Source organism: Eucalyptus grandis, chromosome 8, assembly GCF_016545825.1.
Source record: "Eucalyptus grandis isolate ANBG69807.140 chromosome 8, ASM1654582v1, whole genome shotgun sequence".
Lineage (NCBI taxonomy): Eukaryota > Viridiplantae > Streptophyta > Magnoliopsida > Myrtales > Myrtaceae > Eucalyptus > Eucalyptus grandis.
In genome coordinates, this window is record NC_052619.1 from 44,504,423 (window position 1) to 44,521,833 (window position 17,411).

General features: G+C 41.0%; 2 protein-coding genes across 2 annotated transcripts; both read left to right on the forward strand.

Moving 5' to 3' along the window:
- Positions 1 to 1,161: 1,161 nt before the first annotated feature.
- On the forward strand, positions 1,162 to 5,342 carry LOC104431232. Its single transcript, XM_039300011.1, has 4 exons — positions 1,162 to 1,175; positions 1,569 to 2,041; positions 3,401 to 3,647; positions 4,781 to 5,342. Exons 1-4 carry the CDS (start codon positions 1,162 to 1,164, stop codon positions 5,088 to 5,090), a joined length of 1,044 nt encoding a protein of 347 aa, XP_039155945.1. The 3' UTR covers positions 5,091 to 5,342.
- An 8,342-nt stretch (positions 5,343 to 13,684) lies between these two features.
- On the forward strand, positions 13,685 to 15,604 carry LOC120287267 (putative disease resistance protein RGA3). The gene has a single exon (XM_039300012.1). It carries the CDS (start codon positions 13,685 to 13,687, stop codon positions 15,602 to 15,604), a length of 1,920 nt encoding a protein of 639 aa, XP_039155946.1.
- The last annotated feature ends 1,807 nt before the right edge of the window (positions 15,605 to 17,411 follow it).

Sequence of the window (17,411 nt, forward strand, 5' to 3'; positions counted from 1 at the left end):
ATCAAAATTACATGAAAAAACCAGAGTAACGGTCCCCAGGGATTCCGAATGCACGAAAGTCGAAACCTTAAGCCTCATTTGTTACTATGTTTATGGGAGGAAGTCAAATTATGGCTAATGGGAATGGAATGAATGACCTCGACGGCAGACCAAAAGTGGTTAGGAGTTCACTTCAATCAACCTCCACAGCAGAAGGCTATTAATGCACATGACAGAAGAACACGGAGAAGCAGAAGACATCTGACTACCTATAATAGCGTAGGGTACAACAGACACAATTTTGAAGAAAATAAATGAGAACAGTCACCCCATTTCTCCTTTTTTTTGTTATCTTTTGTTTTTCTTTTGAAAGAGTAAGTATTTAACACGGCATAGGTATTTGATTTTTTTGTATAAATGAAGAGGGAGCAACTCGCGTTTGCGTCGTCCGTTTTGAAATACAAGGATCAGACTAGTGAGTAGTGAGTAGCTTACGATCAAATCTCCAATACTTTAACTCGTTTACATGTAGGATGTTTTCGTGTCAATTATATAGCTTTTGCAGTTACTCTAATCACTTTACTTGATTTTGTAGTTTGAAACTTACAATTAACAACACAGTAATAATAGGAGTTCTTGTGCTAGTTATGTATTTGAGTTCTCAAACTTTTATTTCATTCATTTAAGAATTGAAAATTGCATTAAAAAGCATGTGAGAGATTCGGTTTGCTCCATCAATTTCTAATGGACAGAAAGCACATCCAGTTTATTTAATTCCCTTTAGACATGTTAACACATTACGTGAGAATGTGTGTCTATATGATTATGAATTCCCATGTGTAAAAGAGAAACATAATTTAATGATTATCCTTTTCTAAACAAGAATCAATTGTCACATTAATAACTTAAAGTGAGTTCGGAATCAATAATCAAATTAATGTTATGAAACGGTTTTAGACTTAACGGTTATATTAAAGTTTTATAACCGTTACAAAGTCAATGTCTAAAATAATTTTTTTGTAATTATTATAAATTAATATTTGGAATAATACTATGTAACGGTTACAGAATTAATGCCCAAGTTAACGCTCCAAAACAGTTGCAAAATTTACGTCCAAATTTAAAGTCTCAAGTGAACTAAGATGTTAAAGTTGGATTTATGCTTTGAAATGAATTGAGTTAATGAGCCGAAAGAGGTGAGTAAGAGAGGATCAAAAAGTTGGTTGAGTGATGATAGTGATCAATTAAGTAGTCACACATAGGAGTGTGCATGGTCCAGGCGGGCAGTTCCCAACCTAAAACCGGGAACTGCTCGCTAAAAATCGATTTCAAAAAATTGAAATTGGGATCCACTCATTTATTGCATGGATCCACCTGGGAACCGGATCACCGGTTCGGTCCGGTTCCCGAGTGGATCTATGGAATCGATCGACGCAAAACAATTTTGGCTTTCAACATAGAACGACTAGTTTAATTAGAATTTCAGAGGCACCCACACTGTGAAGGAGAGCAGAGGCTCGTCGAGGCAAAGACTTCCGCTGTGCGGGGCAGCAATTTGGTGAGGTGGAAAAACGGCGGTGAGGTGCTAGATGGACGTCGGTGAGGAGACCGGCGGAGGTCTGGCGTCAGCAGCAAGGCGAACTAGCAACGGACGAGGGAAACCGGAGTCGCAGGGGCTGCAGGGATTGCGCGGAGGGGCGGCAGAGCAACGACGAAGGCGTAGCCACCGGTTCGGGATTTGCTAGCATCGGTCGTCAGGATTGTACTAAAGGCGTCGGATTCTGGCGAAGGGGGCTTGGAGCAGAAGCAACGGTGGTGGGCAAGCGGGTGAGGGTGCTTGCAGCTGCTGGCACGGTGGTCAGCGCGGAGGCGAGCTGTGGCGTCGTGGGTCATTGTTGGGCGGAGCAGAGGCTGTGGCGGGTGGTGGGCTGGCGCAAGGGCGGAACGGCGGTGGAGGAGCAGCGGCGGCGGTGTCGACGCTCGGGGAGGAACCGAGGAAGAGACATAGAAGAGAGACAGAGTCACAGAACCGAAGAAGTCAAAGACAAAGAAGTCATGCTCGGTTAGGGTTTATTTTGTTTTAGTAATTTTTTTAAATATTAAAAATTAATCGGTTCGGTTCGAGTGGGTGGGCGGGCGGATTCGCCCATGGAACCGGGAACCAGGACTAATATCCACCGGTTCCCATAAATGGAACCCGAAACCAGACGGTTCCTTCAAGAACCCGTCGGTTCCAAACAGATCTCGGTTCGGTTTTGCACACCCTTAGTCACACATAAGAGCAATACTAGCACAATTATCGTGGTGAGCTCTCTCAAATTTCTCTCTACCATTTGATGCGAGTTGTTGATGTGTTTGAACTAGAGGCCCGATATTATTGGGGCTTGAACTCAAAAACATGAGAACCAAAGTACGTCAAGACTAGCGCCATAGGAAATTAGACATTTGTAGTCAGGATGTGAAGAACGTCTAAACCAGCGCTACAGAGACATTAGAAATTTGCATTCTTGATCTAAACATATCAAAAGAACATTAGAACTAACATTACGAGAAGACCAAATGTTCATAGTTGGAGTCCGAAGAACATTAAAATAAATGCTACGAGGACATCAAGCGTTTTTTTTATCAAAATTCGAAGAACGGTAGAATCAAACTTTTTTAGCACAATAAAGAATAATATGATTAGCCTTTTTTCACTTCTGTTTGCTTATTATTAAAATACATGAACAATATTAAGGAGATACGAGTACGAATGTTTTTATGTCCGTCATGAATCGGGAGGCACCTAAAGTTGACTAAAAGCAGAACAACGGGCAAGGTTATCCGGAAAAGTAATTACAGAAATAGCAGGGGAAATTTTCTCTCTCGTAGCGTTCTTCCAAAAGTTTTCATGGACAGCTGTGTTTCTGTACGTTGATTGCAGAAGCAAATCTCATAAAGATAGCAGCAGTTTTTGTCCAGTAGCTCTCTCCATGGTTCCGTATTTCAATTATATATCAAGCGAGACTTGGAAAATATCTTGGTAGCACAAATCAATTTCGCCTTCGAAGAATCAAACCTTACAGGATTCTTATGGTATCGTGAACACTGGGGCATATTTACTGCTGTCGATGCGACCGCAATTTTTGGGTCTTCCCTCCTTTTTTCGGGGACCCCCCTCGGGTGTCTTTCAAGCCACCTAACATTTCCACATGCTTTGTCTTCTGACTTGTCAATTCCACTCCTCTAGTGGCAGCTCAAAAAGAATCAACAACTCCATAGGTAGAGACGCTTAGGGCGTGCATGGAAACGTTTCTTAGAAACGTTTCCGGCACACTTCTGTACGGAAAGTGTGCCCGGGAACAAAAAAGGAACAGAAACGCGTTTGGTTGCGTTTTTGTTCCTTTTTTATTTTTTTGTTTCTGGAACGAAATAAGAACAGAAATAAGAAACAAAAAAAAGTTGTTTCTTTTGAAAAGAAACACTTCTTCGACGGAACAAAAGAACAAAAACCAAAGAAACAAAAGAACAAAATCGGAACAAAGGCGACGAACTCTTCTCCTTCGTGCGTGCTCGTCGCTCCTCTCGTCGGCTGAAGCTTCGTTCTTCCTTTTCCGGCGTCTCTCCCATCTCTCCGGCGGCTCCCACTCGGCTGACTCTCCGGCGACTCCTCACTCCGGCGACTCCAGGTACGTTTCCGGTCGGCGTTGCTCCCCGTTCGGCCCTCCTCCTCCGGTCAGTGTCGCTTCCCGTTCGGCCCTCCTCCTCCGGTCAGCGTCGCTCCCCCTTCGGCGCTCCTTCTCCGGTCGGCACTGCTCCCCCTTCGGCGCGGCGAGCCGTCCCTCGAGCGAGCGTTGCTCGCCCAGATCTGCCGCGCCGAAGGGGAGCAACGCTCGCTCGAGCTGCAGCTCGATCTGCAGCTCGTCGAGCTCGCCCTTCGCTCGCTCGAGCTCCAGCTGGTGCGAGCTCGCTCGAGCTCGAGCTCCAGCTGCTGCCTCGAGCTGCTGCGAGCTCGAGCTGCAGCTCGATCTACTGCGAGCTCGCTCGAGCTCGAGCTGCAGCTCGATCTGCTGCGAGCTCCAGCTGCTGCGAGCTCGCTCGAGCTCGAGCTCCAGCTGGTGCGAGCTCGCTCGAGCTCGAGCTCCAGCTGCTGCCTCGAGCTGCTACGAGCTCGCTCGAGCGAGCTCGAGCTCGATCTGCTGCGAGCTCGCTCGAGCTCGAGCTGCTGCGAGCTCGCTGCAGCTCGAGCGAGCAGCAGCAGCTCGAGCGAGCTGTAGCTCGAGCTGCTGCAGCTGCTGGAGTCGAGCTGCAGCTGCTGGAGTCGAGCTGCAGCAGCTCGAGCTGCAGCTGCTGCTCCAGCAGCTCCTCCAGCAGCTGCAGCTGCTGCAGCTGCAGCTGGAGCTGCTGCAGCTCAGCTGCTCGAGCAGCAGCTGCTGCAGCTGCTCACTCGTGCAGCTGCAGCTCGCTCGAGCTGCTCGTGCAGCTGCAGCAGCAGCTCGCTCGAGCTGCTCGTGCAGCTGCAGCAGCAGCTCGCTCGAGCTGCTCGTGCAGCTGCTGCAGCAGCTCGAGCTGCTCGTGCAGCTGCTGCAGCAGCTCGAGCTGCTCGTGCAGCTGCAGCAGCAGCTCGCTCGAGCTGCTCGTGCAGCTGCAGCAGCAGCTCGAGCTACTCCATTCTCAATCTCATGTTGAATGAGTCTAACTGTCGTTCCTCCTGCGTCATCGTTTTGATGCTCTCCGATGCGGTCGCTTTCGCCTGCTCATTTTCCCGACTCGAGCTTGAGCCCATCTGAAAATTCTAACTTTCTCGCCCTGCCGTTTTCAGGGTGCCCTGCCGGAAGCGGGGCGGCATCAGGTTCACGATCAACGGCTTCCGATACTTCAACCTGGTGCTGATCTCCAACGTGGCGGGCGCGGGGGACATCGTGAGGGTGAGCGTCAAGGGCTCGCGCACGGGATGGATGAGCATGAGCCGCAACTGGGGCCAGAACTGGCAGTCCAACGCCGTCCTCGTCGGCCAGTTCCTATCGTTCTGGGTCACCGGCAGAGACCGCCGCACCTCCACCTCCTGGAACATCGTCCCCGCTGGCTGGCAGTTTGGCCAGACCTTCACCGGCAAGAACTTCAGGGTTTGACTCTGGCGTTGACCGGGGGCTCATTTTATCAAGATTTTTATTTAAGGGAGACAACATTAGGGTTCGAGACTGATGGTTTTCTGATTATTGTAAGGCGAGTGAGGTATAGAAATGTAGCTGAAGCGGCCGCACGAACGCATTGTAGCCCGCAGCTTATGATAGTGATATAGGGTGTGATATATTTATACTTTTGATATGGGTGTGTACGTCTCGATGACCCTATTATAAATTACAATCATATGATTTGAGAAAGTTTGTGTTTTGGTGGTCTACGTTTGGTATTTGGAATGGTGTTATCTTGCTTAAGATTGAAGGTTGGACTAGCTTAAAAAATGTATTTTAGTTGACTGAAAAGTGAAGAATGTCCATCATGTGTTTGCAAAGTGCACCGTGTCTATGCGAGATAATTACTAAAAAAACAAAATCCTAAATTCATAATGCATATGTCAAAGTAATCCTAAACTTTATTAATTTAGTCAATTTAACTATAAATTTTTTTTATGATTTATCGATATAGTCATTTCAGTTAATTTTGGTTGAAAATCAAAGGCGTGGACAAAATAAAATTAATGAGCATTTCATAAGAATGACAATTCAATATCAATTTTAAATTTATTAAAAAAATAATAAATAAAAAAAACAGAAATTTTTTGTCGTTCCAAACGTGTTTATTCTTTTTCTATTCTAAAAAACAGAAATTATTTGCAGTTATCAAAACGTGTTTACATTCTTTTTTATTCCAAGCAGTTTTTTACACTTACCAAACGCGTTCTTTTGTTGTTAAACTTAGAAACAAACACTTTTTTTTTGTTAAAAGTAAAAAAAAGAAAGCAGAATTGTTTCCATGCGCAGCCTTAACGTCAAGCATTCGAATGAGACGATGATAATTTAGCTCATATTGTATTACATGAAATTAGACTAATTTCTATTGTTCGATATTTGGCACGTCAATCTCTTCTTTTTTTTTTTTTTTTTTTAATGATGGAGGTTCCTAGCTAAAGTCAACCTATTCCGATTACATTAAAAATAACTACAACAGAAGAACCAGACTTTTATACAAAATGCTCGCTCCTATCTCCCTCTCTCAAATAACTGCTCCGACTACCTACGATTGATTACAGGGTGGGCCGGTTCCCACATTGGAACCGGGAACCACCCACAATGGACCGGTTCACTGAACTCAGAACCAGTTGTGTTTTGATGAAAGTGATGTTGAGAAGATGATGGGCTTTCATTTTCAGCATTCGCAAGAGGTTTTTCCTAAAATCAGCAGTGGCGGTGACAGCGTCAAAGCCGAGACCACGACTGAAAGCGAAGTGGTTTTCCGTTTGCATGCTCTAGGATACTGCTGCTTGGTAAGAGAAGTGAGAGAAATTGACAAGGCCATGAAAGAACTCGTGCAGTGGGGTAGTCCTACTGACCAAAATTGCGAACTTGCACAACTTGTTTTGTAAGATTCAGGCCTCACAGCTGAGACTTGAGAACGTTACCTCTGTGTAAATGTTGAATCATTACCTAACAAATTTCGTTCCCATCATGCGAGTACAATGCAAGAATATAAGGAACATGAGAAAAGTATTGAATTAACAACATAAATGCCGTTTGTAGCTTAAAACGGATTGCCATTATCTATATCGAATGAGTTTAATTTTAAATAGTTGTAACGCTTCATAATTTTATATATACCATGAAGGAAAAATATTTAAAATACAAAAAGATGGCTGCTGGGATTCGAGCCCAAGTCTCCACGGCTGAATAACTAAACTACAGCCGCCCCTATATATATCAATCCAGTATTGATGGGTGATTCACACTTGTAATCACAAACTAGACCAATTCAGGCGGTTCCAATCCCATCCGGTTCTTTTGCTCACCTCGGGTACAAAGTAGTTAGGAGCCCACTTCAATCAGCCTCCGCAGCAGAAGGCTATTAATGCACATGACAGAAGAAGACGGAGAAGCAGAGGACATCTGACTATCTATAATAGCGTAGGGTACAGCAGAATGATTTTGAAGAAAATAAATGAGAACAGTCACCCCCTTTTTCGCCTTTTGTTTTTCTTTTGAAAGAGTAAGTACTCAACACGGCATAGGCATTTGAATTTTTTTTTCCTAAATGAAGGGGGAGCAACTCGCGTTTGCGTCGTCCGTTTTGAAATATAAGGATCGGACTAGTAAGTAGTAAGTAGCTTACGATCAAATCTCCAACACTTCAATGAATATTTTCCAGTCAATTATTTAATTTGTGCAGTTAATCTAATCACGTTACTAATCACGTTACTTGATTTTGTAGCTTGAAACTTACAGTTAGCAAGATAGCGATGATAGGAGTTCTTGTGCTACTCATGAATTTGAGTTCTCAAACTTTTATTTCATTCGTCTAAGAATTGAAAATTGCATTAAAAAGTAATATGAATTATCATTTTCTACCAATATGAATTATGGAAACATTTAGAATTAACATGTGATATCGTCATTAAATTATCTTTTTGGTTTTATTGTTATCAAACACTGATGATCCCGAAATTGTTATTTCGAGGAGTCTCCCAACTCTAAATTTTACACGCATCCTTACATATGAAGGCGATTATAGAGTTATTTTCTCTTTGATCAAAATAAGGATCTCAAATATCTTGACATATGTATATAAAACAAGTTAGAATTTACTTTGAAAAAGCATTTGTATGAATTGATATTTGTAGAGAGTGCTAGATATTTTGAAAAATTAAAAGAAAAAAGACTAAGATAGGTGGAATATCAATTTTTTTAGAGAATCTTATTGAGAATGTTTAAGTTGTTATTTTTAGTATTCTCTTATTTCTTTTATTCTTTGGATAAGAATTTTCTTTTTTACACAAGAAAGCTATGGCGGGTTTCATTTCTAAACAAAAATTAATTGTAGTATTAATGATTTAAAGTGAGTTCATAATCAATAAATAAATTGATGTTCTAAAACGGTTTCAAATTTAATAATTATATTAAAGTTTTGTAACAGTTACAAAGTCAATGTTCAAAATAAAGTTTTATAATGATTATATATTAATACCTGAAAAAATACTATTTTTTTTGTTAACCAAGGAACCACTGAAGATTCCCTTTGACTTACGCTAATCGAGGTCACACCGCCCTTCGATGTTTGATGATACCGTCGGATGTTGTCGCAAACTACTGTTTAAACGTAAAATTTCGAGGTGCTAATCTAGTAATCCACTCCTAAAACCCTACTTAAGTCGTAAAATAGAACGAGAGGTTCGAACTCTCGATCTCGGCAACCAAGTTGAGCATTTATCCCATCTGCTATGCCTATGGGTGGATGAAATAAATACTTAATATCCGCAGCAGAAGGCTATTAATGCACATGACAGAAGAAGACGGAGAAGCAGAGGACATCTGGCTATCTATAATAGCGTAGGGTACAGCAGCATGATGTTGAAGAAAATAAATGAGAACAGTCACCCCTATCTATCAATTCAGTATTGATGGGTGGTTCACACTTGTAATACATACTAGACCAATTCAGGCAGTTCCAATCTCATCCGGTTCTTTTGCTCACATCGAGTACAAAGAGGTTAGGAGTCCACTTCAATCAGCCTCCGTAGCAGAAGGCTATTAAAGCACATGACAGAAGAAGACGGAGAAACGGAGGACATCTGACCGTCTATAATAGCGTAGGGCACAGCAGGCATGATTTTGAAGAAAATAAATGAGAACGGTCACCCCTATTTCTCCTTTTGTTTTTATCTTTTGTTTTTCTTTTAAAAGAGTAAGTACTCAACACGGCATAGGCATGTGAATATTTTTTTTCCTAAATGAAGGGGGAGCAACTCGCGTTTGCGTCGTCCGTTTTGAAATATAAGGATTGGACTAGTAAGTAGTAAGTAGCTTACGATCAAATCTCCAACACTTTAATGAATATTTTTGTGTCAATTATATAATTTGTGCAGTTAATCTAATCACGTTACATGATTTTGTAGCTTGAAACTTACAATTAGCAAGATAGTGATGATAGGAGTTCTTGTGCTACTCATGTATTTGAGTTCTCAAACTTTTATTTCATTCATCTAAAAATTGAAAATTGCATTAACAAGCATGTGAGAGATTCAGTTTGCCCCATCAATTTCTAATGGACAGAAACCACATCCGGCTTATTTCATTCCCTTTAGACATGCCAACTGATTGCGTGAGTATGTACGTTTAGATGATCATGAATTCCCATGTGTAAAAGAGAAACGTAATTTAACAATTATCGTTTTCTACTCATATGAGTTATGGAAACATTTAGAATTAACATGTGATATCATCATTAAATTATCTTTTTGGTTTTATTGTCATCCAACACGGATGATCCTGAAATTATTATTTCAAGAAGTCTCCCAACTCTAAATTTTACACGCATTCTTACATATGAAGGCAATTATAGAGTTATTTTCTCGTTCATCAAAATAAGGATTTCAAATATCTTGATGTATGTATATAAAGCAGTTTAGAATTTACTTTGAAAAGGCATTTGTATGAATTGATATTTGTAGAGAGTGCTAGATATTTTGAAAAATTAAAAGAAAAAAAGACTAAGATAGGTGGAATATCAATCTTTTTAGAGAATCTTATTGAGAATATTTAAATTGTTAAATCTTAGTATTCTCTTATTTCTTTTATTCTTTGGATAAAATATTCAAAATAGAAAAAGAAATTTGGTTGCTGGGAGTCGAGCCCAAGTCTCCACGGCCGAATCACTAAACTACAGCCCCTCAAAACGAAAAATATATATACCAATCCAATATGGATGGGTGGTTCTACACTTATAACCATAAACCGGACTAATTCAGGTGGTTTTCAATCCCATCCGGTTCTTTTGCTCAACTCTAGGTGCAAGCGGAGAATCGAATGTTTACGGAAGTTTATTTAGACAAAAGTTGTTGCTTGAGAGGATTCGGGTTGCGTTCTTCCTACCGCTGATTTTATTGGTCATTCAAAAGCCACCATTGCTGTAATCTTATTTTCTGTTTTTCACTTTTTTTCTTTTGCCAGAATCCCGTAATCTCACTTTTTTTTTTTTTTTTGTCTCCTTACGTGCTCGCGAAATTAAATGCATATATAAAAAGGATTAGATAATAGATTGAGATTTACTCTAAAAATAAAAGGGTTAGTTATTTTTTCCATGAATGAAATGAGTGAAGGTAATTATTCTTTGAAAGGAGCAAATAGATGCTTGAATTGTTGATATTAATTGTCATTTTTCTTTTAATTTTATGCAGATAGATGCTTGAATTTTGTCTAAGACTCTGTATTGAGTTGGATATGACTAGTATCCTTTCCTGCCTGACGGAGAGTTGAGAGATGTTTGTGTGAGAAGCTCTGTTGGTTTCTTGATAAAAGAATGCAAAACATATCGATGGCTGTCTTTTTCTTCGTGAATGATTATAGGGTAAGAGGCAGGCATAGCATTTTCTCAAAATATGTGCCTTTTTTAAAATGACATCTTAAAGACACAAAACAATTCCTGACATAGAGGCATGTTCTGTTTCCATGTTTTCTAATATGGTGGTCATGTAATGCAACATCAACGTTACATGTCTGAGAAAAAAAAATGAAGAAGGAAACATTAGTCAAATTAGCGGAGGAAATCATAATCAAAATTACATGAAAAAACTAGAGTAACGATCCTCAGTGATTTCGGATGCACGAAAGTCGAAACCTTAAGCCTCATTTTTTGCTATGTTCATGGGAGGATTATGGCTAGTGGGAGTGGAATGAAAGACCTCGACGGCAGTACGAAAGTGGTTGGGAGTTCACTTCAATCAACGTCTACAGCAGAAGCCTATCAATGCACATGACAGAAGAAGACAGAGAAGCTGAGGACATCTGACTTTCTATAATAGAGTAGGGCACAACAGACACGACATTGAAGAATTTATTTGGGAACAGTCTTTGTTGCGAAAAAAAAAACGACGGTATAATAAAATAGACATTTGATAAAAAAAAAATTGAATATCGTGATTCACACCTATAGGAAGAGTAGTAACAAATCTTATTATAAATCAAACGTGGAGGTTATAACCACACCGAGTCACTTAAATCCTCTTAATGTTTCTTATAACTCAATTATACCCAAATAACTTATACGGTATTTTTCTCTCACAATTTCTTGCGAAAGAATTAAACAAATCTTAAACTCATAAGATTTAATTAGCTGAACACTAATACTTCACACAGTCTGCTGCCAAGCACCCAGCAACTATGGACGTCACGCACAAATTGCGCCCGGGGTACTCACTGAAAAACAGTGCTTCAAGATTGCTTGCATCAACAATAGCATCAACAATGGCACAAGAAAGCTCCCTCGACCAGTACATATATACTTATAAAACCTGCAGAGGCCGACTACAGCATTGAATAGGAAATCCATGTACGCTCGGTCCAAGTTGAACTTTCCTTCTTTATTATTATTTCTTGAACCGATTTACTTCACTTCCATATTTGGTAGGCCAATATCTTTCCATATCAGATTTGATATCAAGATAGGAAATCCTTATCCAACATGGAATATTTGGACCTCCACGCATAACAAATAATTTTGAGTTGAGTTTTGTTTATTGGGCTCAAACTCGAAATTTTAAGAGTGACTCATTTTTTTATCTTCTTTTTTTTCTAAATGAAGGGATGGTAATACACGTCTATGTCATCCGTTTTGTAATACAAGGATCGGGCTAATAAGTAGTTACGATGAAATCTCCAATACTTTGACTCATTTACATCTAATCATGTTACGTGGTTTTGTAGCTTGAAACCTACAATTAACAAGATAGTAGCACTAGGAGTCCTTGTGCTATTTACATATTCAAGTTCTCAAACTTTCATTTTATTCACTTAAGAATTAAAAAATTACATTAAAAAGCATTCGAGAAATTCGATTTGCTCCATCAATTTCTAATGGACAGAAACCATAGTTAGCTTCTTTAGTTCCCTATAGACGCAACAACATATTGTGTGAGAATATGTCTACATGATCATGAATTCTCATGTGTAGAAGACAAATGTAATTTAGTAATTATCCCTTTTTACTAATATGATTGATTGAAGGGAAAAAGCCACCAAAAACCCCGAACTTCACCAAAAGTGACACATTTATCCCAAACTTTTTTTGTGACGTGAAAAACCCCAAACTTTCCAAACCGCGACACATTTATCCAAAACTTTTTTGTGACACAAAAAATCATGAACTTTCGTTATATGACACATTTACCCCAAAATTAGAGGGCATTTTGGTCTTTTCATTTTTAAAAATTTTTTTAATTTTTTTTTCTCTTCCCTTTGCCGGCGTCCGGCGAGGGCTTCCTCGCCGGCGTCGGGCGAGGGCTGCCTCGCCGGCGTTGGGCGAGGGTCACCCTCGCCGGCCTCGGCTAGGGGCGGCCCGCCGGCGTCGGGCGAGGGCGGCCCGCCACGTCGGGCTAAGGTGTCCCCCCTCGCCGGATCCGGCGAGGACCGTCCTCGCTTGACGCCGGCGAGGTCGCGGACGCCGGCTTCCTCCGCCGGCCATGGCGGAGCCGGCGGAGGGAAGAAGAAGAAAAAGAAAAAAAAAGAAAAGGAAAAAACAGAATAAAAAGACAAAAATGCCCTTGATGGGGTAAATATGTCACGGTTTGGAAAGTTTGGAGTTTTTCACGTCACAAAAAAAAAGTTTGGTAAATGTGTCACTTTGGGCAAAATTCAGGGTTTTTCATGGCTTTTTCCCAAGATTGAAACATTTAGAATTAACATTTGATATCATCCACTAAATTATTTCTTTGGTCTTATTGTCACAAAACATGGATGATCTTGGAATTAATCATTTTAATAAGTCTCCCTTATCAAAGTTTAAAACGTATTTTTACATATGAAGGTGATTATGGAGTTTTTTTCTCATTGGTTGAAATAATGATACTCATATATCTTGATATATGAATATAAAATCATTCAAACTTTTCTTTGAAAAAGGTATTTGTATGAATTGATATTTGCGGAGAGTGCTACATATTTAAAAAAAATCTTTTTAATAGAAAAAGACTAGGAGGTGTAATATAAATTATTAGAGAAATAAAAATATTTTAATTGTTAATTTTTTTTATTTTCTCTCTTTGGATAAGGATTTTCATTTCTACACAAGAAATCTATTGCAGGTTTTCATTATTTGAGTGGATTTGGATTTTCGTTCGGAAACTGCTCTCAATACGAGACCAAAGGCATTTTTATTTTCATGTTCAAATGAAAACGAAAAAAAAAAAACGATAAAATTTTCTCTAAACAATGCAGGGGCGACCTTTTTTTTTTTACCCATAGACTTTTGGTTTTTCCTCTCTCTTTCTTCAGTCCCTTCCTTGTGGACCCCACACGTCTTTCACACGCCACCCAACATTTGCACGCGCTTGTCTTCGTATTGCTCAATTCCGTTCCCACTGGTCGACTGAATTTTATAATGAGATGCCGTTGGCCTTCCTATATATGTTCGTGCATGAAGTAGATCACGAGGCACCACCAAACCATTGTTACCCAACGAAAGCATCAACTCTGCAACCTCCTCTCAAGCACTCCTTAACCCCTGCTTTTGCCTTTCGGAAATGGCTGAAGCAGTGCTCTTCACCCTCACCAAGGACATACTGAAACTCGCTGCTTCCAACATCTTTTTGAATATCCAACTTGTACGAGATGTGAGCGATGAGCTCCACAGTCTCAAGTACACCGTCAAGACCATCCAAACTATGCTTTTGGATGCCGAGAAGAAACAATGGGACAGCAAGCAGGTCAAGCTCTGGCTCGTGAGGCTGAAGGACGTGTTGTACGACACACAGGACTTGCTGGACGATGTCGCAACCGAAGACCTGAGGCGGAAGGTCACTCCTGGCAACAAGATGTGGAATGCGGTACGCGTTTTCTTCTCTCAATCGAATCAGCTTGCACAGCGCCACAAAGTGGCTAAAAAGATTCAGGAACTTCAGAAGACATTGGATCAAATTGCAAAGGATCAGAGGTTCCATTTAGAGCCGCGTCCGAGTGAGGAAACAATGGCCATCGGGAGAGGAAAGAAAACTAAAATTTTCGCACCCGACAGTGAAATAATTGGTAGGGAAGAGGACAAGAAAAAGATCAAACGACTTTTGTTTGATTCCTCCTCTAGCCAGAGTGTGTCATTTGTTGCCATAGTTGGTAAAGGAGGTCTTGGAAAAACCGCACTCGCACGACTAGTGTACAACGATGGGGAGGTAAAAGAACATTTTGAGCATAAGATGTGGGTGTATGTATCTGATGTCTTTGATGAGAATTTGATTATCAAACAAATTCTTGAATCGGCGAAATGTCAAAATCTTGAGAATAAGTCTATAGACCAGTTGCAAAGTCTTCTTCGTGAGACTTTAAGTAGGAAGAAATACTTGCTTGTTTTGGATGACTTGTGGAATACAGATCGGGAAAAATGGGTGATGCTTGAATATTGGCTAGAGGGTGGTTTGCAGGGAAGCAAGATACTTATAACCACTCGTAATCACGGAGTTGCAAAGATCACGAATGTGAAGTCAGATATCCATGTTCTCTGTGGCTTATCTGATGATAAGTCGTGGGACTTATTTAGGAAAATGGCTTTTAGAGATGGGGTAGAAACGTCAGACCCAAAACTGGAGGAGATGGGTCGAGATATAATTAAAAAATGCACCGGGGTTCCCCTTGCCATTAGAAGTATAGGAGGCCTTTTGTACGGCAAAAACGAAAATGAATGGCTCCGTTATAAGATGCATGAACTTCCAGAAATACCAGAAATTGATGTGGATGGAAGAATTATGCAAGTCCTCAAGTTAAGTTACGATCATCTCCCATCATGCTTGAAAAATTGTTTTGCATATTGCTCATTGTTTCCGAAAAATTATGTTTATGAGAAAGATACAATGATCCATCTTTGGATGGCACAAGGCTTTATTGAGTCATGCGACGAGAAAAACCTTGAAAAGGACGCTGAAAATTACTTGTTGGAACTACTATGCGGGTCATTCTTCGATGCTGAAGAACCATTGACATATGTCCATCGTGATAAGGTTGAAAAATTCAAGATGCATGATCTCATGCATGATCTTGCCCAAAAAGTTGCTGGAGGTGAATGCAAGATTGTTAATTTAGGAGGAGATAATGATAGAGAGCTTCGACATGCGTCATTTATTTCAAGAACTTTCTCTGAAGAGAGAGTGCCGTCCCTACTCAGAACATCCAAAGTGCGGACATTTCTCTCTTTAAGTGGTAAATTCTCTGGTGGCAACGATTTCTCTAGTTGTAGACAATGTCGAGCATTGTATTTGGACGATATATATGTTCCTTTCCCTCCTTCCTCCTTAGGAAAGTTGAAGAAGTTAAGATTTCTTCGTATTTATAATAATGACTTCATCGAAAGTTTGCCAGATTCAATCACTGATTTGGTGAACTTGCAAACCCTTCAACTCGGAGTGTTGCCAACTTCAAACATTTCCCGGAGATTTGAGGAAATTGGTCAAACTTAGACACCTCATAATTGAACGGTGTTTCTCACTAAGCCACCTACCACCCTTGAGTTCACTCCCTTCCCTAAGGACGTTGAGTCTCAAGTACTTAGCTGCGTTAAAGTTCGTTCAACAGACAAGTGACCTAGAGCCATCTAATTCCACACTCCCCTTCTTTCAATCTCTTGAGAGTCTGGACCTCATCTTCTGCAAAAAGCTGAGAAGATGGTGGGGAAGAAGGCCAGAAATGGAGCATCAGTCAGACAACTCACAGTCATCCTTCCCAATACTTCGGTTCGTGGTTCATTCCCCAGGTGGAAAACTTGTCGATAAATGGCACAAAAATGTTGGAACAACAATTAATGGCGAATCCAAATTACCCATCAGAAGGAACAAGCGGAAGCCAATTTCATTACTTTCCCTAAACTAAAATATCTATATCTTTGGAATATGGATTCAGAGCCCTTCATGCTTAACACTCTACTCCGATTGGCCAGTAACCTTGAGTCTATGAATGTCCTCAATTCGGACCTAAGGAGTCTCTCTTGTGAGATGCAGCACCTTTCCTTGATCAAGGAACTCAACATTTGGCACTGTCAAGGACTCGATTTATCATGCCTAGAAGATAAGCTTGGCATCCAATGGCAATGCCTTACGAATCTTCGTGCTCTTGCCATTGAATTTTGTAACGATTTGGTGGCATTACCAGAGGGAATTCAACATGTGACAACTCTACAATCTTTCCATATTTTAGAGTGTTCGAACTTAAAAGACTTGCCGAAATGGATTGGAAATTTCTCTTTACTTGAAGAGCTTATATTACATAATTGTCTAAGATTAAAGCATATACCATATGAGATACACAACATCAAACGTTTGAAGAAATTGAGAATTCGTAAGTGTCCCATATTGGATCGAAGGTGCCTAGCTGATGTGCACATCCCAATCATTGATTGGGAGGATCGTGAATCGTACGTGCCCAGCCCACCCATTGCTTCGGAGGATGACTCGTCCGATTCGGATTAGCATTAGAGGTACAAGAAAAGACTTATATCGCCTATCAACAGTGTTTCTTTTTCAACTATTTTACCTTCTTTATTATTTAACTAATTTCTCTCCTCTTCACTGTATATTCGCAGGTCGCAGTGCAAATATTTATCAAAAAGACAGATAGCATCTCTCCACCCACACTCCAGCTCGCCACCATCTTCCGTCGTCATGTCGCGCGTGTAGAACAAACGCCACCCTTTGCCTCCTCGTATTGCTCGTACAACCTCCTCACTCCCCCACCCCTCCTTCATCTCCTCCATCACTGCCGCCTGAAGAACCCCAGCATCCCCGACGCGCGTCGCATCCTGTCGATCGCCTCCTTCCTCTTTGGCCGGGTCTGCCGAGGTCGATGATCGGGAAGCTGAGATTCTCGGATCCGCCGCTCGATTCAGAGCTGCCTGCCTTCGGATGTCTCCTGCGGTCAGATGACGAAATTCTAGGGATTTCGGTGATCGCGGCGTCGACGAGGCCTTTGACGCCGGCTCTCGAGTCGTCGCCCGCTCTGTCGTAGCTCTCTGCTCGCCGGAGTCGGAGGCCAAATCGATGGTAGGCTTTGTTCCTCTCTCTCTCTCTCTCTCTCTCTCTACTGCAATTCAATTTTCAGTGTGAATGTGTAATAAGTTTGGATTATGAATCGAATGTTGTGGAGACATTTGGATTATGAATTGAGAGTTATGGAGACAGTACAATGTCAATGCATGATATGAGCATCTTCTTTATAGCTGATTGATCGATTGAGAGGAGAAGTGCAGAGAACAACGACATCCATTGCGAGGTT

Bases quoted from the DNA above. Each gene is read 5' to 3' on its own strand.
- LOC104431232 (XM_039300011.1), top strand. The intron at 2,042-3,400 runs GTTAGGGTTTAT...AAATAAGAACAG, and splicing joins AGACAAAGAAGTCATGCTCG to AAATAAGAAACAAAAAAAAG. The intron at 3,648-4,780 runs GTACGTTTCCGG...TGCCGTTTTCAG, and splicing joins CCTCACTCCGGCGACTCCAG to GGTGCCCTGCCGGAAGCGGG.
- LOC120287267 (XM_039300012.1), top strand. From the start codon at position 13,685: ATGGCTGAAGCAGTGCTCTTCACCCTCACCAAGGACATACTGAAACTC.